This window comes from Rhamphochromis longiceps, linkage group LG16 (genome assembly GCF_057381845.1).
Source record: "Rhamphochromis longiceps isolate RC_006_pf linkage group LG16, R_longiceps_female_GT1.1, whole genome shotgun sequence".
Lineage (NCBI taxonomy): Eukaryota > Metazoa > Chordata > Actinopteri > Cichliformes > Cichlidae > Rhamphochromis > Rhamphochromis longiceps.
The window spans coordinates 7,644,468-7,671,906 of NC_140572.1; the positions used below are offsets into that span (position 1 = coordinate 7,644,468).

The following is a 27,439-nucleotide window of genomic DNA, read 5'->3' on the forward strand; positions in this document are numbered from 1 at the left end:
CGCAGGTCCAGCACACCAACAGTTTCCAATCCAGTCTCTTTATCACAACAAATCCACATAAATTCTAATTAAAGTGAATCAACTTCCTGATGTCACTGATTATTTTAAGAGCAAAACCCTCCAGATCAGGTTAAAACTATTTTCCTTTAAAATGTTCACTTATCTCACTGGAGTCTCCAATTTCAGCCGGCTTCCCTTCTCCAATTGTGTCCTACAGAAAAACAAAGAACATCCTTCCTGTTTTCTCTCCCCTTTATTGAGAAGGGCTCAAATCATTACCAATCAACTACTCTCTGTACTCAACTCTAAATAGCTGGCAGCTGGAGAAGAGCTGCAGAACACAAAGACAAAACACAAAAACACCAAAGCATGCAATAACTCAAATGGAAGATGATGCCACTAGGGCTGGGCGATATGGCCTAAAATTCATATCGCGATATAATTTGAAGCATGTGCGGTAACGATATATTTCACGATATATTCTTTTCTTCTGTATAACGTATTTCCCACACCATAAGGCACACTTAAAATCCTTTAATTTTCTCAAAAATCGAGATTGTGCCTTATGTATGAATTCTGGTTGTGCTTACTGACCTCGAACCGATTTTGGCGTGCAGAAATCTGTTAAAAGATGTTTTAGTACAACTTTGGTAAGCCGCACTGCTTGATGGATTGTCAGAGCATTACGGCTGCCGTAGTGAGTAACGGAATACAGTTACTCATATCTTGTATTTTAAATACATAACGGCGGTACATGTATTCCGTTACTCCCCAACACTGATTATGGCAGAATGCAGGTCCCAGATACATGGGTTGCCACTAATACATACTAAGTTGTGCTATAAGAAGAATGACTTTATTGATCCCAAAGGGAAATTGCTATGTCTGATATAGCTCATCTGCAATATTATATGAGAATTAAAATATATGACTACTGACTGACTGATAAGAATATCTGGAGCTGATAAAACATCTGGAGTAATGTTCTATCTGTAGCTGTTCTTGATAAATAATGCTATGTAAGAATTAAAATCAAAAAAGGTTTTTTATGATTTCTGTGCTTTTGAGGCTGCAAATGTTATTATTTTCAGATTTAGTTTTTCTGACCAACAATTCATTTTTAATTCACTGTAAATTAATCCGCAAATATCATTTTCCTGATAACAACCCAGCCAACCCATACCAATGGATGCAGCATAAAAATCTTTTACTGACCTAATGCAATACATATACACTTTGTAGTTAAAGAATTTTAAAGTTCTTACTGTCATCATGGCAGCTACATCCTTTAGCTTTGTGCCCTGTTCCCCCGATCACTTTGCAAACACTTTCAGCAGACTGTCAGAGAGAAACTCAGCTCCGTTAGAAACCTTGACTGTAAAGGCATGGTTGGGATGCACTGGAATGCTTCATTTTATCTGAAATGACATAAAATAATTTTGAAATAACAGCAGGCACTGTGCTTGGTTAATCAGTAATGTTTTGTTGAATAAAAACTGTTTCCAGATCTTATGGGATTAAAAAAAATCCAAAGATGTTTGTTTCTGATTTGCAACCCAACAACCCACAAGTTAAAACCTCATTTTAGTTCAAGTGTGAGTCCAGTAATCACCTTTCTGACAATACATACTGGTATAAGTTAAACCTATAAACCTATATTTTGGATTTCTCAGTTGTATTAATAGGGTGGTCTATTTGAGTATGCATACACCTAATAACTATAAAAACCCTATTATAATTAAGTTACAGAAACCTTAAGCGAAAATAGAATATACTTTCTCACCATAACACCTTGAACCCACAATCCATCAGCTGACTCCTGGTGAAATGCAGAATAGAGGTCATCTCTCAATGTGCAGCAAAAAAACAAACAAACAAAAACAAAAGGACAGCAGGTGAGGGCAGGAGGTGTAGGGATGTAAGCTAGCATAATGCCGCTGATGATATTAGCTAAAGCTGTTCAATGTCCAAAATCTCACTAACACCTTGGTGCAGTAAATACACAATGTAACTGAAGAGTCAGTTGGCAAATCTATTCACACAGAAAACCAGATTATGTTATGAGTGCCTCCTAATTAGGTTTAATGTGATATTACGGCTCTTGTGCCAAAGACAAATTCAGATGAAAAAGCGCCAATTCTTTGACAACAGATAAAACAGCAAATAAGTTAGCGGCTCTTTTTTAGCATATTACATGATGACACTCTAGATGTTTAACTACATTTAAATAAATATTAATTCAAAAAATCAAGACATACCAAAAAACATAGAGTTGGCTGCTGGACTTGACTGAGATGGATGCCTTTTTTAAACCACGATCCAAAGCCCGCGAGATGAAATCACGCGTGGTTTCACGAGATTTAACGTTGCTATCGTATTGACTTACTTCACCTGAACATGATATGAACAATTTAATACACCCTTTCTGCATATCATGTAGTTTTTACACTATATAGTTACATTTAACTTTAAAACATGAGGCAATTGTGTTAAATACATGCAAGATGCTTACATAAATCCAAGAGATGGCCAGTCCCTTTTTTTCAGTGTACTCCAGGCCAGGACTTTGATCAGTGGGGAGGGTTTATTGACTGGAAGTGGTGAAAGTCACATCTGTTCAGGGAATCCCCTAACTGGAAACACCCACATGCAGTGCTTACTTGAAAGGGCATATTTGCCCATTCCGCGTAGTTTCCAGTCATGGAAAAATGTGATTATAATTCCCAGAGTGGGATAAGCCGAGCATTCCTTGGTGTTTGAGCGGGTCTCACTTTAAGGTGCGTGTATGGGCTTGTGATCCTGTTGTAAAATTAATTCTGTCATGCTGGATCACAGTGTAAAAAGTGTCTCTGATGTGATAATGAACTTCACATGTAATTTTTCACCTACAAGAAATAGTAGAAACTGTATATTAGAGAACACCAAGCTCACATTTCAGTGCCACTTTATCTGCTATACCTGAACTAATAATAAAACTATTGCAAGCAGGCATTACAAGACAATCCACCAAATGGGGGCTCAAGCATGTGACCCTAACATTACTAAGTCAGAATCGAACTTACCGATCTTGCCCGTTTTAATATGAAATGTCACAGGCTCAGATTACCTTAATTATAAAGTCATAAGGAGGATCATCAGGCACGTCTGTTCAGATCTGTATAAACAAGCTCTCACAATACAGATATATTACACAGGTACACTGCTGAAAATGTACATAAATGATATGAACATCTGTCATCCATCCATTCTCTTCTGCTTATCTTTAGCTTAAAGATTTGTAGCAAATTTTCTTATGGCTGAAACACATTTAAATAACATAAACAAGAAAATGTGCCTAAACATGGGTGTTCATTTCTAATTTTGATCTACCGAGTGGCTTTTAGTGATATAGATTTCTATGTTACATCTACACCCCGTCAGCATTAACATGTGGTTGTTTTGTTCAGGTGAATGTGTAGCTTTTCAAGTCTGCCTGTTGAAGTAACAGTCGCACTGCTGTTGTTGTGACTGTTATGTAAGCATGGACCCCGGGCGGGTCCAACATGAGAGACGGGAAACAGGCTGGTGACGAAGCATGTGTGCATGAGAGAGAGAGAGAGAGTGAGAGAGAGAGAAACAACCATACCGGCAGCTTCGAGCTGATTACACTCCAACGGCCAGCACACACACTTTTGTGAGGTAAGCAAACACTTTCATTACTACTAACAATTTTAACTTCCTTGCTTTAGGATATGCTAAGGTTCTAAATAGGTATACTCCAAGTTAAGTGACAGAAAGAAGAACTAGGGTGAGAAGATAACTTATAAACTTTATAAAGGCTTTACAGATCTGTTTACAGATCTTCTCAGATCTCTTCCATAGTTATTTCCACAGCATCTGGAAAACAGAACAGTTAAAGCTAGCAATTCTTTAACCCTCTGATGCATAGTGGTCACTGGAGTGGACAGCTACTAAAACGTACATATCTCTTTAATGCATTGGTTTCTATGGTGGAACTGCATATTAGCCTCTAGAGTGCTCTCTGCTGCCATGCTCCATTGAGGTCAATTCAGTGTTCAGTTAGTGCAACTGCAAGTAAATTTCCTCTGAATCAAAGATGGCAGACAAACTGTCACCCCTGCCGACCACTGCTGGCATATCCTGTCAATCCTTCTATGCTAAAAGAGCCCAACAGGTAAAAAAAATATGATGATATGCAGTAACATCTAGGGAAGGATATTATCTGTTTGGAATAAGAAATTGTTATGTCTAATATGTAGAAAACTACGATTAACCATGTGTCCACTGTAGTGGACATCATGCATTACCCACTATATTTTTTTAACATAAGTCATAAATTGTCTCACTGTTTTTTGGGACTGTTTTGGTTATAAGTAAGCATATAATTGTTACATTTATAAGCTACTCATTTAAAATGTATATTTCTGTGCAGATCAGCTGTAGTTTGAGTTACTATAATAATTATTTTATCATATTTTGTAGACTTCAAATGCAGCAAAGAATAAGGCAGCGTACAGAATAGTCCAGGAAATTCCATCCAGCTCCAGTGATGATGATTTCATTGATGAGTGCAGTGATGATGAGTTCAGTGATAAGTCCAGTGATGATGAGAGTGGCTGCCAGAGCAGAACAGAGACATAGGAACTACGGACAGCCTAGGTGTGATGAACACAGAAGTGTTTGGAGATGCAGAGACTAAGATGTCAGTTTGTGTTTTCTTCCAGCATGCTACTAAGGGCTTGGTAATACTGTCCTGCATCGTTATAGAACTGTGTAGACTCAAAAATGTTTCTCTTGTTGGAGATAGTTTGCCATATTCAGGTGTAGGATTCACAGCTAGGACTGTTGATTGGTTTTGTTATTTACGTCTAAACATTGGGGCCTTATGAGTTGAAAGTTCCAAAAAAATTGCTGAGATGTTTTTCAAAGGATACAAGCAAACAAGTGTTTGTATATTTACAATAGAACACAAGGTAATTAATTTTTATAGTAAATTCACAGTATTTCATGCTAAGTGCTCAGGCGCATGTAGTCCACTGGAGTGGACAAGTTTATAACTTTATAAAAAAACATATTTTTGGGGAAAAAAGAGTTGAACATTTTTTTTCATGTCCTGAGAAGAATAAAAGCACTTAAGAAAAAAATCTTGACCAAGGCTTTCATAATTCATGCATCAGAGGGTTAAACTCATAGTGGATCGAATCAGTATTCAATTTGAATTATTCAAGAATTATTATAAGACTTATTCAGGATTTTAACACTTTGATTTGATATGAGCTCAAGCTGCAAAATTATAAACTTCCTGTTTAGAAGATATGATTCAAAGTGAAACTCGACTGAGCGGTTACAAATATTGGTGAACATTTGTAGCAATTCTATGTGAACAGGCTCTCTACTGAAGATGAATGTGGTGTGTCTCTGTTGCTCTCAGACATGTTTAAAAACATGTCAGAGATGCTACAACTATACTCTTGACAGACAGATTGTTATACTGTTGGCACTGTAACACCATGTGACTTGTGTTCACTTTGTCCTTTTGCTGTTTTTTTAGCTGTTATTTCTTATTCAGCCACTGAGTCTGTCAAGGACATTGTGAGAAGTGTTGCACTGTGCAAAAAGTCCTTAAATGACAAGATGATTAAGTTTGATAACCAGGAATTATTTGATAACAATCTTCACAGGTAATCAGTGTCATATTCAATTTCATCTGAAACTTCTTCTGACAAGTTCCTGTGTTATCGGTCCACTGAAAGGCTTCTAAGTTGATAGCTTTCTCCAGCAACCAGCTGGCTCAAAACCAAAGGAAACACGCAAGCCTGAGAAAAACAAAACGCACAGCATTCTGTTCTTTTGAACAACCAGTGATGAGAGAGCAGCATTTTAACTGATTTCATAACTCAGTGATTCCTGAGATTAGGGACAAAACAGGTTTTAATTTTCTAAAATATATTTTTTGATTTTTTAAAAACATATTTACATATAATTGTTACACAAGGTTTTGGCTGTCTCACCATGTTTTGGTACAATCTCCCAGGTGTAACATTTTTTAATAATTTATGTTTTTGCTGGAGAAGTGCAAGGTTTTTGTCAACACCGTCAGACACAAAGAAATGCAAAAATATATATTTTAAATTAAGTTGTTTCAGCTACTTTGACTATTAGCAGCTTCTCTATTCTATTGTTTATGCACATATGTTTTCAAAGTAATTATACCAGGTTTAAAAGTAAGATTGTTTTGGCTTTTTATTATTAGAGTTACAGTCATACATATTTTCAGAAGCTTGTATTTAATCTCTATAAGAAACAATCATATTAAGCAGAATGCAAATTACACATTGAGAAAATTACGTATTTTTATAGGAAGATCATGAGGGAGGAAAATATATGGTTTTCCAAAAGAGAAAAATAAACAAAAACTCCATATTATGGAGTTGACAAGGTGCTGACGGTGGTGACACAAATCTGACGGTGTTGACACACTAGTAGAAAACAATATATTTCTTTCAAAATGACCATTAAACCTTAGCAACCTTTGTAATATCACAAGACACATCATAACAATTCTGTTTTTGCACATGTCAAGTTCTACATCTTAATAGTTCACCAGCAAGTAGCTGCCTACTACTCCTTGATTCCTAAAGTTCTGTGGTTGTGTGTTTAGACCCTGCTGGACTTTCTCTCCTTTTGTCTCTGTGCTTGTTTCCAAAACCTTCTCTTCTGACTTTTTTCTCTTTCTTTCAGATCACTGATGTTCTTTATTTTTCTCTTTTTCACTCTATTTCTCCATCTTTCCCTTTCCTTTATGAGAAACTCTTTCTTCAACTCAGGCTGGCTGTTAACTTTTTCTCTCCTTTTTTTTATCATCCCTGTTCCTTCTCTTTCATTCCTCTACTGACAGCTTCCCCTGTGCTATTGTAGCCTGAAATGTACCATTTTGTAATTACTATAATTTTTCTGAACCTTATGCTTTTTTACAGATTAAGGATGAATATTCACAACACAATTATGCATTAAGCAATAGAGATGCTATCCGGTCTTTAAGTCTGATGTCATTAGCCGTTTCCAGGTCCAAACTCCGCTGCAGATCCCAAAGTCAAAGGAACTCTGCGGCATCACTGAGAGTTACAATCTGTCTAAATTCTTTCATCTTTAATAAAATGATCAGTGTGGCTGCTCTACCAGGTGTAACATCCAGGCATCCATGAAAACAGAATATATGAAATTTAACAGAGTTAAAGTTAGATTGCTTGTTTCCACCTGAACATGATAAACCAGCTCTGCTACCACTTCCAACATAAATAGAGACAGAAAATTGAACAGCAGTGACTATTGTCAGGTTACTGAAGTTGGGCTAGCTGGTATATAGTGATGTGCTACATGATCGCTAGTGACACAGCTATGTTAGCATAATATAAATACAGTGAAGCTGGAGGATGAATGCTAACTTTTTACCACTTGATAAAAGTTAACGTGAGGGTTCCCGATGGTTAGGCTGACGTGATCACTGACTGTTTTTAGGCAACACGTTCTCACTCCCAAAGCGTAACATTTTACGCTAGGTGACAAATCGTCAGCATATTACGCCTCGGGAGTGAGAACGGGCTCTTTTAGGGGCTTGTTCTGATGTAATAGAACAAGATAAAAAGCATTAAAACATTTTAACAGCACAACAGGCTTAATAAACACAGAGTAGTTTGGGCCCGGAAGCAGGATTCATACATCATCACTTAAAGACCAACTCTCGAGGCACAGCTAGCTCAGTAGACGCCACATGATTTGTAGCTGCCCACTGCATCACTGAGTGAATGGGTTAAATGCAGAGGACTAAGCATTTTCCTACAGGATTAATAATATAAACATAAACAATGAGATTCAAGATAAGACAAATTTGATAATATTTGACACATCTGTGAAGCAGAAATATCAGTAAAATACACAGGACGTAATATATCTGAAATATTAGTAAAAAAATAACTTAATATAAATGGTGAATAGCACACGTTTGTGGCATTTGTCAACACCATTAGGAAAAGGGTCAACACCGTCAGACAAAAATCCTGATGGTGTTGACAAAATACCCGACTTTGTCTCATAACACATGTTTATCTGACAGAAGCCATCTTGTTTTTCATCAGTTGCTTATGGCTTTTACAATCTACCTAAATTAAGCTCTTTTTACAAAAAAAATAATTAAATCTTGCATTACATCGACTTTGGTGGTGACACACTATGGTTGTGACAAAGAGTTTTATCAGAAAGGTATGCAATAAATGACATTAAAATTTAAAAAAAATTATCACAGCAGTGACCTCATGGCATGTGTATCAAACAGGAAGTGATAAAGGGGTCCTCAGAGTGTAAGCTACCCACAATAATTCCTGATTTTTGATGTACTTTTAAAAAAATCTGATGGTGTTGACAAAAACTCTGGACACGATTTTAATCACTTAAAAAATATGTAAAAATAAATTTTCAATTGCATATTTTGATATTAGGTATTGAATTAAATACTTAGTGACGAGAGCCATGATGTTTAATTTTACATTACTTTTAATTTTTTTTTCTGTATTTTAATATTATCACACCTGCTTCTGGACAATGGATTTTTAAGGTACTGGTAATGTATTGTACCATTTAAAATAAATAAATATGTATAAAAAATGCAAAATCATATAAAAAATTGCCTTGGTTTGTGTAAGGAAGAGGACTCCCTTACTGCATTTATTTATATTATATTATCTGTATAGCACTTTAGAGCACACCTTTCACTTTATTAAAAGCACCTTATCAAGCACTTTATTTAGCATTGCACTTTAAGCATGGATTTGCACAAAAGAAGTTTAAATATTTATTGACTATTTATTGGGAATTTTAAAATCAGTTGGTAGCCTTATTTCAGATCCTGCACAGCTGCTCATCATCAAGGAATGTGGTAGATAAATATAAGAATAAATAAATACATTTTCACATTTACATATTAATAAATATTTCACACTTTAATGTTACACCAAACCCAATATTATAAAAACCCAGAAACCCAAGCACAAAAAGATTCACCACACTCTCTTTACCAATGGTCTCTCCTGGAACCTTTAAATGGTGTCTGGACCCCCGGGGATAGTGATGGGCAGATGAAACTTCATGAAGCACTGAAGCTTTTCATCCAATTGGTTCACCCCAGCGCAAAGCTTCTTGAAGCTTCATTTGCTCTAGTAGGACATCTACTGGACGTAAAAATATTAGTTGGCAAGAATTTGAAATGTGGCCTTTTGCACACAGCCTGTAAATGTCAACAACAAAAGGAATGTGTAAAACATGTATATTGTAGTGATGGCAGTATACTGTGTATATTTATACTGGCAGTATGGAAAATGATTATTTGGAAATGCTTAAAATGGAAATTATCATTTACTGTGAGGTGAGGTGTGGTTGGGGTGTGGACAGTAGTTGTGCTTTTGTAACGTTGAGGTATGGACAGCTACACACTGAGCCTCAGTCCTGCCTATTCACATTTTATTCTGTAAAAACTAAATTTTCACTGCTTTTATGACCTTTTTAGTGGGGAGAACATAGCTAGGATTTAATGGTTTAACAAATCTTTTGAATCCTTTGTCCTCCACAATGCTAAATGGCTGGGAGTCCTCAATCACCATGGTAACCAGGTCTTCATCTATTTGAGATTGTTCTCCTGAGGAAAGACAATAAAGACAAAGCACAGATATAAATATCACACACGTAACTTATTACAGCTGTATAATATTGTTATATCATGTAGTAACATTACTGCATGCTGTATTATCATGGCATTTGATGGCTCACCTGGTCTTGCTCCACAATCGGTGTCCCCCTTATTCTCATGCAAAGCTCTGTAGTGCCTAAGCATGGATGAGGTGTTGTTGTTATATCCCAGCTGCCTGGCACATAGCAAACACTTCACCTTGTACAAAAGTAAAGCCGCTTAACATAAATTGTATTGCACCATCAGTATTATGAAAATACATCTTCTGTAGAAATTTACATACCTTGTTGGGAGGAATAAGATCAAAATGTTCCCACACAGGGGAGGACATCCTCCTCTTCTTAGCTGGCTCCATTCTCTCCTGACTTTCTCTCCTCACTCTCATAAACCTCCAAACTCTCACTAACCGCAACTCTCCATCAAACACCCACATTTTTGAATGAAGTCTGAGGGGTTTATATCGCTGTCATAGCTCGCGGCAAAGTTCGAAACACTTCATGAACCAGTCACGTGGTACAGCCGGGCAGTGAGGCTTCGGCGTCATCATTTTCAGCTCCTCCCATAAATGAAGCAAGCCTCGATACGCGCATCGCGGAAACGCCCCCTCCATTACGCGATACAGAACGTCACATCACTAGTTTCCAGCCGCTAAGGGCCGCCCTGTTACAGTTTGTAACGTCGGGTTGCGTTTAGTGGTTGAGAGGAGGCGGCAAAACACTTAGCAGGGTAGCCAAAAGAATACACACTCACGCTGGCGTTGGGGATTCCACAGTGTGTTCTTTAGTATACCTTCTCTTCATCAACCATATAAGCCCGGTTGAACGGCTGCAGCTTAACAAACATAGCGCACAGTGTTCGTACAACCCATAACGTTGCAAACAAAGGTGTCTGGAGAGGTAAAACATAAAATCCGTCCCTCCTCATCTACTAGCGTGCAAGCACATGTCCACACCATCACAGAGAGAGAGAGCAGAGCAGTGGCACAAACCGATGTAGGGTTGCCAACCGTCCCTTAAAATACGGAATCGTCCCGTATTTAGAAACAAAAGTACACGTCCCGTATTGAGCTAATAAGGGACGCACTTTGTCCCGTAATACAGTGAGAATCAAAAGTAGTCTATAAATGTTAATGGAATTAACGCTTTGTTTGAAAACATAATTCCCAGCCCCTCTCCTGCTTTGTGACCAATGAGCTGACAGCACACTTACGAGTATGACAATTCAGATTACCGCTCATCTCATTGGTCAAGGAAAGGTCGCTTACGGAGAAAATACCGGAAGACAACAGATGACCACAACAAGAAGCATGGCCAACAGGGAAACAAACGCCGACACTGCGGTGCAAGTCTCGGACGACAGTACACCTAAAGCTGGGCAGACACTGTGCGATTTTTTCAGTCACGTTATTCAGCTCCTGCTCAAACTGCACGATTGACTCGCAGGGGTTAGAAGTTGGTAGGTCACGATGCAGGGTCTCACACTATACCGCCCGATGCTCTGATGCGACCTGAGTACTCACACTGTGCCTCCATAAAATGAAGGTTATAACAGAAAATCTGTCGCGCTCTCTCTCTCTCCGTCTTTCACTCACACAGACACGCACACCACCACCATCAACTTTGCTAAATTGCTAATGAAAAACATTGATCGGGCAGCTGTGATTGAGCAGCAGTGTAGATCCAACTATTTTCACGGTTGTTGTGTCGTGATAATTTCTGAGGCCACATCGAAAAGGCTCGGATGAGCTTTCCAAAGTTCTACAAGTTGTACCTCCATCGCTTGTGTCCAGATCACACGCTGCACTGCCGTGTTGCGGCGTCTTTTTCGCCGACATTTGTGTTTGCGCGTGAGCAGTGTGACAAACTGCGGTGACACCCTCCCGACCAAGCGATTGATGATCGGGAGCTGGTCGTGAGGTGTTAATCGCGTCTCGTTACCCCACGTATACTACACGATACACGACGCACGATGAAGGCCAAAATCGGGCCGATCGCCAAAACGGTCGCACGACTCAAAAATCGGCTCAAAATGGGCCAAAAATCGCACAGTGTAAGCCCAGCATTACACTCACACAGACACACACACCACCACCATCAACTTTGCTAAATTGCTAATGAAAAACATTGATCGGGCAGCTGTGACTGAGCAGCAATGTAAATCCAACTATTTTCACGGTTGTGTGCCTCCATCGCTTGTGTCCAGATCACACGCTGCACAGCCGTGCTGCTCCATCTTTTACACCAACGTTTACGTGTTTGCGCGCGAGCAGTGTGAGCGGCTGTGGTGAGACCCTCACGAGCGATTGATGATCGGGAGTTGGTCGTGAGGTGTTAATCACTTCTCGTTACCCCACGTATACTACACGACGCACGATGAAGATCACTCAAAAATCGGCTCAAAATGGGCCTAAAACCGCACAGTGTAAGCCCAGCATTAGAGCAGCAATGTTTGTTCAGAGAAAGGGAAAAATGGGAAAAGGAAAACACCTGGCTGGAAAAAGTTAATATGGGCATGTGCAGTGAATATCAGCGCTATGTGGCCAGAAGTGTGATAATATAATTTATTTTGTGTAATAAACAACTGCAAGGATAGATGATTACAACAAATAGATGACTAATACATAAAAGTAATACATAGATGAATAATGATGATGAGTTAAGATGCGTAATCATGGGAACAAGCGGGTTTACAAACAGGAGCAGCTGATTAGCATTAAGCCAATTGTACTAAATGCACTAAATGTGCACTGTTACAAGAATGTTTTTCTTTCTATTGTTTTCTATTATTTTAAGTTAAGCAGGACAGAGTTCTTTTAAAGAAAGATTTACTTATATTCTCAAAAGTTAAGCATGACAGGCTTCTGTTTAAGAAGGAGACCTGTTTTACTGTGTTAATGTTGTCATTTTGAGCTAAAAATAAATGGCTAAATGATCATTTGTTTCACATGTGTTCATATCACAAAGAATACACATCTACTTAAATCAAATTCAAGTCAAATGGTTAAAAAAATAATTTCACACACAAAAAAAGAGCTAGAAAATTCACCACACTGGGAAGGGTGAAGACAACTGGGTCGCCCGGCCCTGGCCACGAGGTGTCCCTTATTTATTTTTCAGGGAGTTGGCAACCCTAAACCGATGACACCATCAACCCTCGACTTGGGTGTCTTAAAGGGACACCACACCATAGTGGCTGTTGTCTTTTAGGCAGTTGGGTTAACACTTGTATGCATATTTTTAACAACAAAATTGGGTTTTATCTGCCGGACATGTTTTGTCCCTTATCTCAAGAATCACTGAACTGTCACATTATTTGTGGAACAGACAGGGAGAAGCACTTTAAGCTGTTGAGGCCATGGTAAAAGCTTATGTGCAGGACTGACAGTGTATGAGTAAAGCAAGTCAAGTTAGTGTAATTAAATATGAAATATATCACATGATTCAGAACAGTGTGGTTTGGCTTTGAATGTCCTATGTCTCTCTCTCGCTCTCTCTCTCTCTCTCTCTCAGCTAATGGATGCTTTCCAGCTTCTCTTTCTTGTTGCAGTGGTGACATCCATATCAGAATGGAAATCAGGTGGTGTATACAGTACACGATTCATCTGCATGTGCTAAACCGCACATCTTACACCTTACAATGAAACCTGGTGAAGCAGCACACCCAGTATTAATCAGGCTCAAAAGGCCGCTGATGTGAAATGCATATCATGACAATTTTGAGCAAGTTGTAGAAAAAGTTATATCAAAGGTTATCATTGATGGGTCAGCAAAACATCAAAGCCAAAATGTAGAAGGTAAAAATGTATGGCAAGACAGAAAGGCCATAAAAATCATTGAAAAACATTAAGGCAAAAAAGAAAAGGAACATTTCATAAACATTTTCATTTCATCGTACAGCATTGTAGCATCTGCAACACACCTTTCACATTTGCATTTGCACTTATCATCATCTCTATCTGCTTCTCCCTCAGTTTCAGATTCTGGCAAATCACAATGTGAGATCATGAATGAGGAGAGCATTACAGTGCTTGAAGGGGAGTCTCTTTTTTATGTACCTTTTATTTTAGAACCAAACTTCAACAATAAAAATTTTACATGGTACAAATATAGCACCCAAATTCAGAATATTTCCTCTGATAAGAAAGCCAGGGTGCATTACCAAGGCGAAGCACTGTTTCTCTTAAACCTCAACATTTCTGATTCTGGAGATTACGCTGCTTGGTAAGAATCATCTCTACGAAATATGTTACAAAATTTCTATCTAGCATCTAACATTAGTGATGGTCTGGGTTTTCTTGAACTCTAAAACAATTTTCTTCTTTTTTTTGTCTCTTTTTTTGTTAATGTGCTTCCCACTCATTGATTCACTTTTAGGGAAATCAAGTCTTCAGGACAATGTTTTAACCACCCTGTGAAAATTGAAGTGTTCAATGCAAGTTACAGAGGACGCAAGATGTTAAACTACGGAGAAATCAAAAACTCTGACCAGAGCAAAAAGGTCCCATGTCCAGAACGAGTCCAAAGCACATGTAGTGCATTCAAAGGAAACATCACCTGGTACAAGGTAGGCCAAAAAGCCCAGGTCAGCTTCCTGTTTGTTTGGCAAACTTGCAAACCTGCACCATTGCCTTAAATGCATCCAGGAAAGTCTACAGGTCATCCACCTCTGCCACTACACATATAAGGGCTAAGTGACATCATGGAGCCCTGCTTTCAAAAACGGACATAGATGTGTGGCTGTGAAGCTGGATTTAAGAAATACAGTTTTAAAAATCATGTTCAGTGTGATGATTCATGTCATCTTATGTCAGTATAGAAGTTGATACTTTAGTTTATGTTAGCTAACTAGGGACAGAATCAAAACTCAGAGGAAAATAACTGCACTTGAACCAGTGTTGGTCAAGTTACTTGAAAAAAGTAATCAGTAACTAATTACTGATTACTTCCCCAAAAAAGTAATCCCGTTACTTTACTGATTACTTATTTTCAAAAGTAATTAATTACTTAGTTACTTAGTTACTTTTTAAAAACACGATTTACAACCTGAAGAGGTGATAAAGCGATAGATCTTTCAGCCCAATTCTACTTTTTCTGCATAATCCATCATACAAAATGTAATCAAATGGAAAAGTCTCTTTTTAAAACTTGTTTTATTAGTTTTAAGCTTTTAACTTTATGCATCAAGCAAAAATTAAATTATATGCACCATTCTCTGACTTGAAGAAATTAGTTTAACATTTAAACCTATATTCTGCACATTCCAGCACATAAAATATTTTTTGTTTTTACACTCAGTCTTTCAAATAGATGCAAGTAAAACACAGCAGAAAATAAATAAAATCAAAGACTAGCGGTCCTGTTGCTCTATTTTCACCTGTATAGCAGGAGTGCCGCAGCGGTCAGTTGAAGAATCCGCAAGTTTCTCTGTGAATTTCCCATTACGTCGTTGCTCACTCGGAGCTTGTTTAGGGGGGAGGGGGGTTTACGGTGGCCCCTAGAGACAAAGCACGTTACAAACTCCAAAACACTTGCAAACTCCAAAACACTTGCAAACTCCAAAACACGTACAAACTCCCTATAAAGGTGTGTGTTTGCCAGTTGTTTGTTACGCTGAATGATTTGGTGCTTGGCCATTTTGAATACACGTTTTTTTGGGGGGGATTTTTCTGACTTTTCGGTAATCGTTTTTGGATCAAGGCCATTGGATTAATTGATGGTATGACCCTGCCTGGTTTATGACTCTGGATACTTTGCTAAAAAGGTGCAAGAGCTAGTTGCCAACCAGCATCAAGCTGCAAAGCTGAGAGGTGCCAGAACTGACTGCTGATGGTAATAAGTACCAGTACTAACCAGTGAAACCAGTGGGGCAAAAGATGATTCCACTGGCCCTGGAAGTTGATGACATTAAAATGTTGCTTGACTTCTGAACAAAGGAATTTTATTTAACTTTTTAAACATTGTCCATGTTAATACCAGTGTACATTTTTATGTAAGATAAAAGTGTTGGTTTCATTGCTATAGCAAGAACCTGATTGCAAGTTAATAAAAAGGGAGCTACTTTAAAAACCTCTAAACTTTTACAATACAACAATTACAAACTAAGCCACAATGATGTAATTGACAGGGCCATTGTGATGATTTACAAAACAGACCATGTTCATTGAAGTAAAATGTGTTGCTTTCCCTATTTGTGCCCTTCTCGGTGCAGGACTATACTCTTATTGAAGATCAGCATGAAGTCGAATTGAGAGTGCATAATGCTACCAAAGACCACGAGGGCCTCTACACCTGTATTTGTACCTGGGCATACAATAATAAGGTGTACAGTACGTCAGGTTCGAGGGAACTTATACTTCTAGGTGAAACTGCATTCTTTGGTGTTTAGTTCTGGATACCAACACAACACATTGCGACACCAACATAAACTTGACTTTATAAGTGAAATTGTAATGGCGTGTTGATTTAACATGTTTAATAATGAGCCAGAGCTAAAGATTTGTATGTATGTCACAGGTTTTCCTGATTTTTCAAAACAATACCCATATTATAGCATACCAAATGTCCTATTAGAGGATGAAAAATGTCTCACTCTTTTTGGTTGCTCGCAGAAAAAGCTGTGCACTACCTAGAAATTTTGACCCCAGCTGATGAGTCGCAGGAGCAGTTTGCTGATGAAGGTAATAAAATCTCATCTTCATGTCAACATGTTGCTGTCATAACAATTCAATTCAATTTTATTTATATAGCGCCAAATCACAACATAAATCGCCTCAAGGCGCTTCATAGATACAGAGAAAAAAACCCAACAATCATATGACCCCCTATGAGCAAGCACTTTGGCGACAGTGGGAAGGGAAAACTCCCTTTTAACAGGAAGAAACCTCCGGCAGAACCAGGCTCAGGGAGGGGCGGGGCCATCTGCTGCGACCGGTTGGGGTGAGAGAAGGAAGACAGGATAAAAGACATGCTGTGGAAGAGAGACAGAGGTTAATAACAGATATGATTCAATGCAGAGAGGTCTGTTAATACATAGTGAGTGAGAAAGGTGACTGGAAAGGAAAAACTCAATGCATCATGGGAATCCCCCGGCAGCCTACGTCTATTGCAGCATAACTAAGGGAGGATTCAGGGTCACCTGGTCCAGCCCTAACTATATGCTTTAGCAAAAAGGAAAGTTTGTGTTAGGTGTGGCTGTGTGCAGGCAGGAATAGGACCCAAGGTGCAGACTCCGGAGACAGACGTGAACTCAAAAAAGGCTTTAATTTAATACTCAAAATATAACAAAACTAAAAAAAAAAAAACTCAAAACAAACTTAAACTAGAGAAATGACAGAACACACAGCTAAGAAAACAGTAGATCGCGACACAGACACTAAGAAACACAGGGCTTAAATACACAGAGGGAGCAATCAGGGAATGAGTAACAGGAGGGAAACACAGCTGGGACAAATTAGAACTGACGAGACCAAAGAAGCGTAAACTGAACACACTGAGATAAGACAGAGACCTTCAAAGTAAAACAGGAAGCACATAACACAGACTGAACAAAGACGCAGACTCACATGCAGGCACTACAAAGGGAACAGAGACGTGGGACCAGGGCAGACACAAACACTGACTGGACACGGGGATATAGGAACTAAGGATACACATAGACGCGAACTAGACAAGGGGATGCAGGTGATAGGGGAGACAGAGCAACTAAAGAAGACAGAGACATAAACCATAAGACAGAACTCAAAGAAACCAAAGACTAGAAAGTATAAATAATATCGTAAACTCAAAAACCCTGGGTCAACGACCCAGGCATCCTAACAGTTTGAAGCCTAATCTTAAAAGTAGAGATAGTGTCTGTCTCCCGAATCCAAACTGGAAGCTGGTTCCACAGAAGAGGGGCCTGAAAACTGAAGGCTCTCCCTCCCATTCTACTTTTAAATACTCTAGGAACAACAAGTAGGCCTGCAGAGTGAGAGCGAAGTGCTCTAATAGGGTGATATGGTACTACAAGGTCATTAAGATAAGATGGGGCCTGATTATTTAAGACCTTGTATGTGAGGAGCAGGATTTTGAATTCAATTCTGGATTTAACAGGAAGCCAATGAAGGGAAGCCAAAACAGGAGAAATATGCTCTCTCTTTCTAGTCCCTGTCAGCACTCTTGCTGCAGCATTTTGGATTAGCTGAAGGCTTTTCAGTGAGTTTTTTGGACATCCTGATAATAATGAATTACAGTCGTCCAGCCTGGAAGTAATAAATGCATGAACTAGTTTTTCAGCGTCACTCTGAGACAGGATATTTCTAATTTTAGAGATGTTGCGCAAATGGAAGAACGCAGTCTTACATATTTGTTTAATATGTGCATTGAAGGACATGTCTTGGTCAAAAATGACTCCAAGGTTCCTCACAGCGTTACTGGAGGCCAAGGTAATGCCATCCAGAGTAAGAATCTGGTTAGATACCATATTTCTAGGCTTTTCAGAGCCGAGTACAATAACCTCAGTTTTATCTGAATTAAGAAGCAGAAAGTTAGCGGCCTTCCAGGTCTTTATGTCTTTAAGACATTCCTGCAGTTTAACTAATTGGTGTGTGTTATCTGGCTTCATGGACAGATAGAGCTGGGTGTCATCTGCATAGCAGTGAAAATGTATGCTATGTCTTCTAAAGATACTGCCTAAGGGAAGCATGTATAGTGTAAACAGAATTGGTCCTAGCACTGAACCCTGTGGAACTCCATGATTAACCTCAGTGTGTGAAGAGGACTCTCTATTTACATGCACAAATTGGAGTCTATTAGATAGATATGATACAAACCACTGCAGTGCAGTACCTGTAATACCTACAGCATGTTCTAATCGCTCTAATAGGATATTATGGTCGACAGTATCGAACGCTGCACTGAGGTCTAGCAGGACAAGCACAGAGATGAGTCCACTGTCAGAGGCCATAAGAAGATCATTTGTAACCTTCACTAAAGCTGTTTCTGTGCTGTGATGAGCTCTGAAACCTGACTGAAACTCTTCAAATAAACCATTCCTCTGCAGATGATCTGTTAGCTGTTTGACAACTACTCTTTCAAGGATTTTTGATATGAAAGGAAGGTTGGAGATTGGCCTATAATTAGCTAAGACTGCTGGGTCTAGAGATGGCTTTTTGAGTAAAGGTTTAACTACAGCTAGCTTGAAGGCCTGTGGTACATAGCCGATCATTAGAGATAGGTTGATCATATTTAAGATCGAAGAATTAATTAATGGCAGGACTTCTTTGAGCAGTTTTGTAGGAATGGGGTCTAAAAGACACGTTGATGGTTTGGAGGAAGTAATTATTGAAGTTAACACAGAAAGATCAATTGGAGAAAAAGAGTCTAACTTAACATCAATGGTACTAAGAGTAGCTGTAGATAATATTACATCTGTGGGATGATTACTGGTAATTTTTTCTCTAATGATAAAAATTATATTTGTGAAGAAGTTCATGAAGTCATTACTAGTTAACGTTAAAGGGATTGTTGGCTCAAAAGAGCTCTGACTTTTTGTCAGCCTGGCTACAGTGCTGAAGAGAAACCTAGGGTTGTTCTTATTTTCTTCAATCAGTGACGAATAGTAAGATGTTCTGGCTTTGCGGAGGGCTTTCTTATAAAGCAGCAAACTATTTCTCCAGGCTAAATGATGATCCTCTAGATTTGTGACACGCCATTTCCTCTCCAGATTATGAGTCATCTGCTTTAGGGTACGTGTTTCAGAATTATACCACGGAGTCAGGTACTTCTGATTAGAGACCTTAGTTTTCACAGGAGCTACAGTATCCAGAGTCGTACGTAGTGAGGAGGTGAAATTATTAACAAGATAATCGACTTCTGTTGGAGTAGCGTTCAGATAGCTGCTCTGCTCTATGTTGGTACAGGGCATTGAAGATGATAACAGTGGGTGGATTATATTCTTAAACTTAGTTACAGCGCTTTCAGAAAGACATCTACTTTGATAAAGTCTACTCTCCACTGCTGTGTAATCAATTATTGTAAATGTAAATGTTATCAGGAAATGATCAGACAGGAGAGGGTTTTCAGGAAACACTGTTAAATGTTCAGTTTCTATGCCATATGTTAAAACAAGATCTAGAGTGTGATTAAAGTGGTGGGTGGGTTCTTTTACATTTTGAGAGAAACCAATTGAGTCTAATAACAGATTAAATGCCATGTTGAGGCTGTCATTTTTAGCATCTACATGGATGTTAAAATCACCCACAATAATTATTTTTTTATCTGAGCTCAGAACTAAATCAGATAAAAAGTCTGAGAAATCAGACAGAAACTCTGTGTAAGGCCCAGGTGGATGATAGATGATAACAAGTAAGACTGGTTTCTGAGTTTTACAGCTGGGGTGGACGAGGCTAAGCATCAGGCTTTCAAATGAATTAAAAGTCTGTCTTGGTCTTTCATTAATTAATAGGCTGGTGTGAACAATTGCTGCCACACCGCCCCCTCGGCCTGTGCTTCGAGATTTCTGGTAGTTAGAATGACTCGTGGGTGTTGATTCATTTAAACTAACATAATCATCCTGCTGCAACCAGGTTTCTGTAAGGCTGCAAACACTGCAAATACTTGGTTAATAACAGTGATCCTCTGAAAGTTACTCAGTTAGCACTTAGCAGGACTAAAGTTGCATCCATACAGGGAGTGACTGACTCATCACTTAAGAAGGGGGGAGGTGGAGCAGTGTGTTTTTGGGGACCAGTGCCTGATGATGAGGGTAGCACATCTGTCTAATTAACCTCTCCTCTGGCAGTAGGTGTGGGGGCCAGAAACAAGACAAAGCCAAAAACAGAAAGAGAGAAAGATTGTGTGTAACGCTTTGTGTGAATAAAATTGTTTGTAAAATGCATCCCTCTGCCCTTCCTGGGGAGAGCTCACAGTGGCAGGAGCAACTGCCACACTGGTGCCCAATGTACCCGGTGACCCAGGAAGGAGTGGCGGCTTCTCCAGCACTGTCACCTCCACTCTCTGAGGTGGACTTATTTAAAATGACGGAGGTGGATGACCTGTAGACTTTCCTGGATGCATTTAAGGCAATGGTGCAGGCTTGCAAGTTTGCCACCTTCCGTTTAAGGGAGTGTTGCTGCAATCAGGGCTTACAGGCATCCTAGTGCCAGTGGAAACTAAATACAGGAATAAACATAGAATTAGGGCTGTGTTGCACCCCCTGATGTTTGTTACCGATTGGCTGGGGTTTGACAAACTGGTGGAGGTGTTAAACGAGTGGCCATCGGGAAAGATTTTCAAGGCATCCTATTACTACTCCATAGCTGGTCACATGGAATATATAAAAACTCTGGAAAGAATAATGCCCCAGTTTTACTGACTGTGCATTCAGGGGAATGTGCGCCTTTGTCGTGCATCTTACCCTGTATTCCAGTGGGTTAACCCGTCCTCTTTCTTTCTTCATCCTTCCTTCTTTCCCTCCTTCTTCCCTTCCTTCTTTCCTTCCAGGCTCGGAGATTAAGCTGAATTGCTCAGTTTTGTGTGGGACTAATGTGAAACATGACTGTAATGCCAGCTGGTACATCAATGGAATTCCTTTCAAAAACAGGGATGGTTATAGTCAAACTACCAAAATGTAAGCCTCTTTTATACTTTACACAATGTACACTTAATGTTTTGCTAATCCTTTGAGTGGATTTCAACATGTAGTTTAAGGTGCTTCTAAGGTGTTTTACAGAATAAGTTAACATGACCTCTTTAAGTGCTATTGTTTAAGAGTCACACTTAAGAGAACCTCAAAGATCTGTTGAAAATATGTTAAATAGTAACTGTTATGTATTTCCTCTCATTTGTCTGCAGTGAACCTTTCTGCTGAACTTTGTCTTTGACCCTTTGTCTTCTTTAACAAAACAAACTCTTATCTTCTTTGTTAGAGCAACTGAGGAACCTTCAAAGAATACCATTGCCACTGCAATCCTCACCATTAAAAAAGTGTCTGCTAAGGATTTTCAACAGAAGTTTAAGTGTTTTGGCGAGGGCTATTACGTAACAAAGAATGCCACTTTAACTCTTAAGCGGAAAGGTCAGTCACAGGGCCATTGATTGTTTTTTAGCCTTGCTAACAAAAATGTCTGTTGACTTTTAGCGAAGCATGGAAATGTTATTTTACACTATAATTTTGTGTTTCCTAGAATCCATAATTCCACTTGCCATTGGAGGAGTATGCATGTTATTCGTTGGTGTTTTTGTCGCTGTTTTGGTCAAATACTTTGCCATTGACTTAGCCCTGTTCTTCAGACCCTACTTCCCACTAAGCAGTAGCAATAAAGGTAAGAGAGTAAATATTTTTCTTGGGGGCTTTATTATCTTAGTTTTGTACCAACAGTAAAGGAATGAAGTACAATGCTAATTAGTCAGTTTCAGAGGATAGACCGAGCCAGTTTAGCTGCTACTCCTGCTCCCTGGCTTCAGTGCTATACTTTAAGGAAAAATGCACCAGTTTAACACATCCAAGACTTAAGAGAGGAAGATGTTGTGGTTATAGACCCTGAAATATTATGTCAAAACAAAAGTTACTTCCTAAAATATTCATCAGCTTGTTTGCTACAAAATAGTGGTATCCAGTGGTTTTCAATATGACAAATTAGAAATATAAGAAAAATGCAAGAGTAACCAAATTGAATAACAAATAAGTAAACCTGAAGTGTTTTGGTTCCTTCTGAAGGTTCAAACAACATATAAAAATTGCTGGTTCACTTTGGCTATGGTGAACAAGTAAGCCAAATGCCTTTTGGAGAAAGCTTTTGAGATGGCATGACATAGACTCTATTAATCCCACACTGTGGCAATTCACATATTACAGCAACACAGGGGTCCATAAAGTGCAGTTGGAGCGATAATATATACCCAGTTTTCAGCAGCCATTTATCATGTGTGCATATTCCACAGTCTCAAAACTGGTTTTGGAAAGGTTAAACCAGGCGAATATTAAGTTTCTACATTGGCCTTCCCAAAGCCTGACCTCAACCATATTGAAAATTTGTGAGTGACGCCCAAAAGCGAGATGATATCACAAATTTAAACCTACCAGTTCTGCCAAGTAGGGTGGTCAAACATCCGTCCAGAATTGAGTCAGAAACTTTTTGGGGGCTGCTAAAAGCATCTGGTCAAGGGGCATCTTACCAAATATTAGTGGTAGTATTATTATCATATATTTGAGCCTGTATGCATAATCTTGACTCTGCATTTGTGGGATGAATTGAAACCTGTCCTCCCAATTGTTGTTGGGTTTTTTTTTGTATGTTTCAACTCATTAAAGATGTATGCTGTACAATTGTTCCACCCTGGAAAAAGAAAGGTTCAAAGAAGTTAAAAATTACACATTCATGTCAATGATGAGTGTTTGTAACTTCTGACCACAACTGTTCAAACACAAATGACTTATTGTGGTGACAGGGTCACTTTACATCACAATGAGCCGATAAGGAAGAAACATTAATAAAAAAACTGAGAAAACCTTGTCAAAGAAAGTACACATAAATTTCCACTGATTTGTTTGTTTGTTTCCCAGACACAAGTTTATATGACGCCTATGTGGTCTACCAGACACCAATGGACAAGATCACTGAGGACACACTCTCTCAGTTTATCACACAGACTTTGCCCTCTGTCCTCGAAGATAAGTGTGGATATCGGCTCTTTATCCACGGGAGGGATGACATACCAGGGGAAGGTCAGTGTTTTATGTGCTTTAATTGTAATTTTGGACATCAACAACCAATATATTTTGTATTTGTGATTCAGGTATTTTATTGTCTGCAGTGTTCTTTGTAGCCCAGCTTAAGTGTTAAAGGGATACCAGTGTTGTGCTGCCTAATTTAAAGAGCCATCATGTACCTGGTTTTTTTTGTTGTTGTTGTTTTTTTCTTTTTGTTGTACCACAACAGATCGTCTGGAGTTGGTGGAGAAATGCATGAATCAGAGCAGGAGGCTCATGGTCATTCTCACACCAGATCTGGGATCAGGCTCCATGACGACAGAGCGATGGCCTGCCTCACCCCAAACCTCAGTGATGGGAGGGTTTGACTGGCAGGTGAGAACTGAGACAGGGACTGCCTGGGAGTATGCTCATTGGCCTAATGACCTGTGATTGACAAATCATTATTCAAGGACTTGTAAAGCACCCAAAGTGCTCATCCAAAGGCTTTAAAATTGGACTTCACAAACCAGTGAGTGGGGTCGAGGTAGCTATGTTCATCTTTTATGCTGTCACAATCCACACATCAGAATTCTCTGGCTCACAGAAACCTGGCAGGTTTGCATACTAAGAGACTCACATAAATACGCTTATCCAGCGTTTCCCACTTTCTCTGTCTGTCTTTCTCTGCTTTGCAGGCAACGTGAGCAGGGGCCTTTGTAGCATCTTTTTTAAATGGGGGTGGGAGTTGTGGAACCAAGAACAAGGCACACAAGGAGGTCCACAAGAAATTGTAGGGCCTTGCAATATAAAGTGCGTTGAGGCAAGTGTTGTTGTGATTTAACGCTATATAAATAAAATGCAATTTAATTTCACTGAAACTGGAATATTTAGTTAGAGATCAATTCAGTGCAGAATAATTTGCTGTAGAAAGCATTAGACATGGAGTGAGGACCCTGCCAACTGCTTGGCTTTCCTCCTCCTGGCTTTGTAGGAGGCGAACAGGGCAGGAGGCAGGTCCTGAGAGGAAGTACACTTGTTGCCACTGGATAATGGTTTAAGAGGCTTGGTGCTAACATCCTCTCTATTTTCTCCACAGTAGGCAAATTTGTTTTGCTTAATTATCTTTCTTTAAAATATGACTGATTTAGCCACTTCACACTTCTTTTCAATTTCATTTAATTACATACATTTTTGTTCCTTTTATATTTGTCTGTTTGAAATTTTGAGCTGGCTAATGACAAAAGTTTTCAGAATCCTGTGCAGCCCTGTGTCCCATTTCAGATTTATTACATGAAAAGTTGTGTTGCACAAGTATAATTTTGTGTTGGATAACTGTTTTGCAGTGTGGAAAAAAGTATTGAAAAGTTATACTTCTACTTAATTAGCTTAATGGTGCACAGGGTGTATAATCAATATAACTGCACAATATATTTTAAATACTTATAGTATATACCTATTGTGTGGAATTACACTTCAGATTCTTTTATCATTTTAAAAAATACCTACAAGTGGAATCCAAACTGTAATATTTGCATCCAAAATATAGTGGAGTAGAAGCAGAATATGGTACAGCACTTAAATAACGTGCAAGTAAAGTAGTCAAGTAAATATAAGTTATATTCCTGTACTCTAATTTATTGGTATTGCATGATGTAAGATACTGGTACTCTAGTACAATACCGTCGGTGGGAAAAGTACAATACTTTTACAGCAAATCTAAGGAAACAAGTGCACATAGGGGGAAAAAAATCCTTGTGGAGAAATGTAGCATAACCTCCACACACTGTTACCATTACATTTTTATTCAATTACAACTTTTTGGTCCTTGCAAACTTTGTCAGATACAGAGATAAAGTGTCCATGCAAACATTTGCATCTATGCATGCATTCAGTAAGGTTCGGCCAATTAAGGATGCCTGGCTATTAGACATGTCACACAGACTGAAATATTGGAAATAAATAAACATAATGGTAAATGGGACAATGTGTGGCTGTTATACTATATTTCTCCACAAAGACACTATTTGAAGAAACAGACATTTGACATTTGGGGACCACGGCCATGTGCTACAAGTTCAATACATCCACTCCATATGGCTTTATACACGATGACCATCAACTTTATTTTGGTGTAAGTAAGCAAACAAGCAGTAATAGCAGTTACACATAGTTGAATAGTTGGTGCACAATTGAATATTTTGAATTTCATTTTGAATTTTTCCTTTCAGTTCCATTAATTTATGGTTAGTTTTTACTAATTTAATTGTTGGTTTGAACCTTTTTATTAACATAATGTGGGTGACATGTTAAGAAGTTTAGAAAAGGCATTGCAGTTATCAGGCGTCACTTACCTTGACACTAGCAAAGGTAAGTGACATATCATATCTTAATTTATTCATGTAAATAGGGAGGCTTCTTCACACACTAAGGTTAATTATGGAGTTACACAGGGTTCTGTACTAGGACCATTTCTATTTACATTATACATGCTTCCCTTAGGCAGCATTATTAGAAAGCATAGCATACGTTTTCCTTATTATGCAGACGATACCCAGCTTTATGTATCCATGAAGCTCGATCACATACACAAATTAGTTAACCTGCAGGTTTAATTGAGATTATTTTACTGAGCCATAAAAATATAAGAAAAACAATTTTGTCCATATAACTACCCCTTTTTCACTCTCTGTGTGTTCATACACTGCTCTGCATTTAATCATCAGTTCTTATTAATCTGGCTCTTGTCACACCGTGTTTTTTCTCCTATCTCCCCTAACCCCCAAATGGCTGCGCTTCCTTAATCCTGGTTCTGCTAGCAGTTTCTTCCTGCTAAAAAGAAGTTTTTCCTTCCCACTATCACAAAATCCTTGCTCATAGGAAATTTTCTGATTGTTGTGGTTTTCTCTCTATTGTCATAGGATCTTTACCTTAGAATATAAAGCGCCTTGAGGCATCTGTTGCTGTGTTAATAAGGAATAGATTGATTGTTGTGAAAACAAATGATTCTACTTATATGTGTATTATGGCATCATATTTTTATACTTAAGTTTATTCTATTTTTTCAATGTGTAGCACTACTAGATAGCATTTATGTAAATAAAAATACTAAGTGTACAGTGAAAGGGTGACTAAAGTGTTGTTGATGATTTACCAGGTGGGGCTCCACCATGCATTGGTCCAGAGGGAACTGAGTGTGATTTTGATCCAGCTAGGAGACACGGGGCAACAGCAATACACACACCTTCCCCCGGGCTTGCAGCACCTGATTCGTAAGAGTGCCCCTTTGAAGTGGCCAGAGGGCTCTGGAGGCGCTGCAGCATGGAACTCTCGCTTCTGGAAGAGAGTGAGATACCTGATGCCTGCCACACCTGTCAAAAAATGTGCACAGTCTACTATTATCTAATACATCTTTCAACACGTTTTGTTTAATGTTTTGTACATATATTGGGAAATGTAAGAAAAGGATGATCAGGATTTATCTTTTATAAATCCCAAGAAGCCATTTGTCATGGTCCGGAGTCTGTGAATCCGTGTTTATGTTTTGGTTTATTATTATTCTGTGGTTTTGTTTATTCTGGGTTTCTTGTACTCTCCCTTTTCACGTTTCATGTCCCTATGTTCTGTGTCCCTCAGTCTGTGTTAAGTTTGTGTGTTGTGTCATTACGTGTATGTGTTTCCTGTTTTATTGTGAAGGTCTGCGTCTTATGTGAGTGTTTTCAGTTTGCCTCCCTGGTCTCGTCACGTTAATCACTCCCAGCTGTGTCCCCCACCTGTGTGTAATGTCCCTGTGTTTCTCTGAGTGTATTTTAGTCGTGTCTTCTGTCGTAGTAGTTGCTGGTTCGTCTGTGTTGTTCCCCTCCACTTTCCTGTGCATTTTCCCCGCATCTCTGTTTCACGTCTCAAGGTTTCAGGTTTGTTTTTGCTTAGCTTTTCCCAGTTTAGTTTACTCTTAGGTTTTGGTTTTCGTCCACCTCGCCCCTGTTTGTTTCACCTTTTTGTTAATAAAGCTCACTCACAACTTAAGCAGTC

The 27,439-nt window shown here is 38.8% G+C and overlaps 2 protein-coding genes across 3 annotated transcripts; one reads left to right on the forward strand and one right to left on the reverse strand.

Moving 5' to 3' along the window:
* The first annotated feature begins 3,540 nt into the window (after window positions 1–3,540).
* Window positions 3,541–27,439, forward strand: LOC146650522 (interleukin-1 receptor-like 1). 2 transcript variants are annotated; one of them, XM_085384182.1, is made up of 12 exons: window positions 3,541–3,678; window positions 13,249–13,315; window positions 13,710–13,959; window positions 14,113–14,302; window positions 15,947–16,097; window positions 16,347–16,415; window positions 21,220–21,346; window positions 21,645–21,793; window positions 21,903–22,040; window positions 23,282–23,443; window positions 23,658–23,803; window positions 24,106–25,147. In XM_085384182.1, exons 2-12 carry the CDS (start codon window positions 13,252–13,254, stop codon window positions 24,112–24,114), a joined length of 1,455 nt encoding a protein of 484 aa, XP_085240308.1. In that variant the 5' UTR covers window positions 3,541–3,678; window positions 13,249–13,251; the 3' UTR covers window positions 24,115–25,147. The 2 variants fall into 2 exon arrangements, with proteins under 2 accessions (XP_085240308.1, XP_085240307.1); XM_085384181.1 differs by lacking the exon at window positions 24,106–25,147 and adding an exon at window positions 26,565–27,439 and having other exon boundaries at window positions 3,543–3,678.
* Window positions 8,976–10,691, reverse strand: LOC146650523 (uncharacterized). The gene is made up of 3 exons (XM_085384183.1): window positions 10,023–10,691; window positions 9,820–9,937; window positions 8,976–9,688 (listed from the first exon to the last, which is right to left on the reverse strand). Exons 1-3 carry the CDS (start codon window positions 10,170–10,172, stop codon window positions 9,528–9,530), a joined length of 429 nt encoding a protein of 142 aa, XP_085240309.1. The 5' UTR covers window positions 10,173–10,691; the 3' UTR covers window positions 8,976–9,527.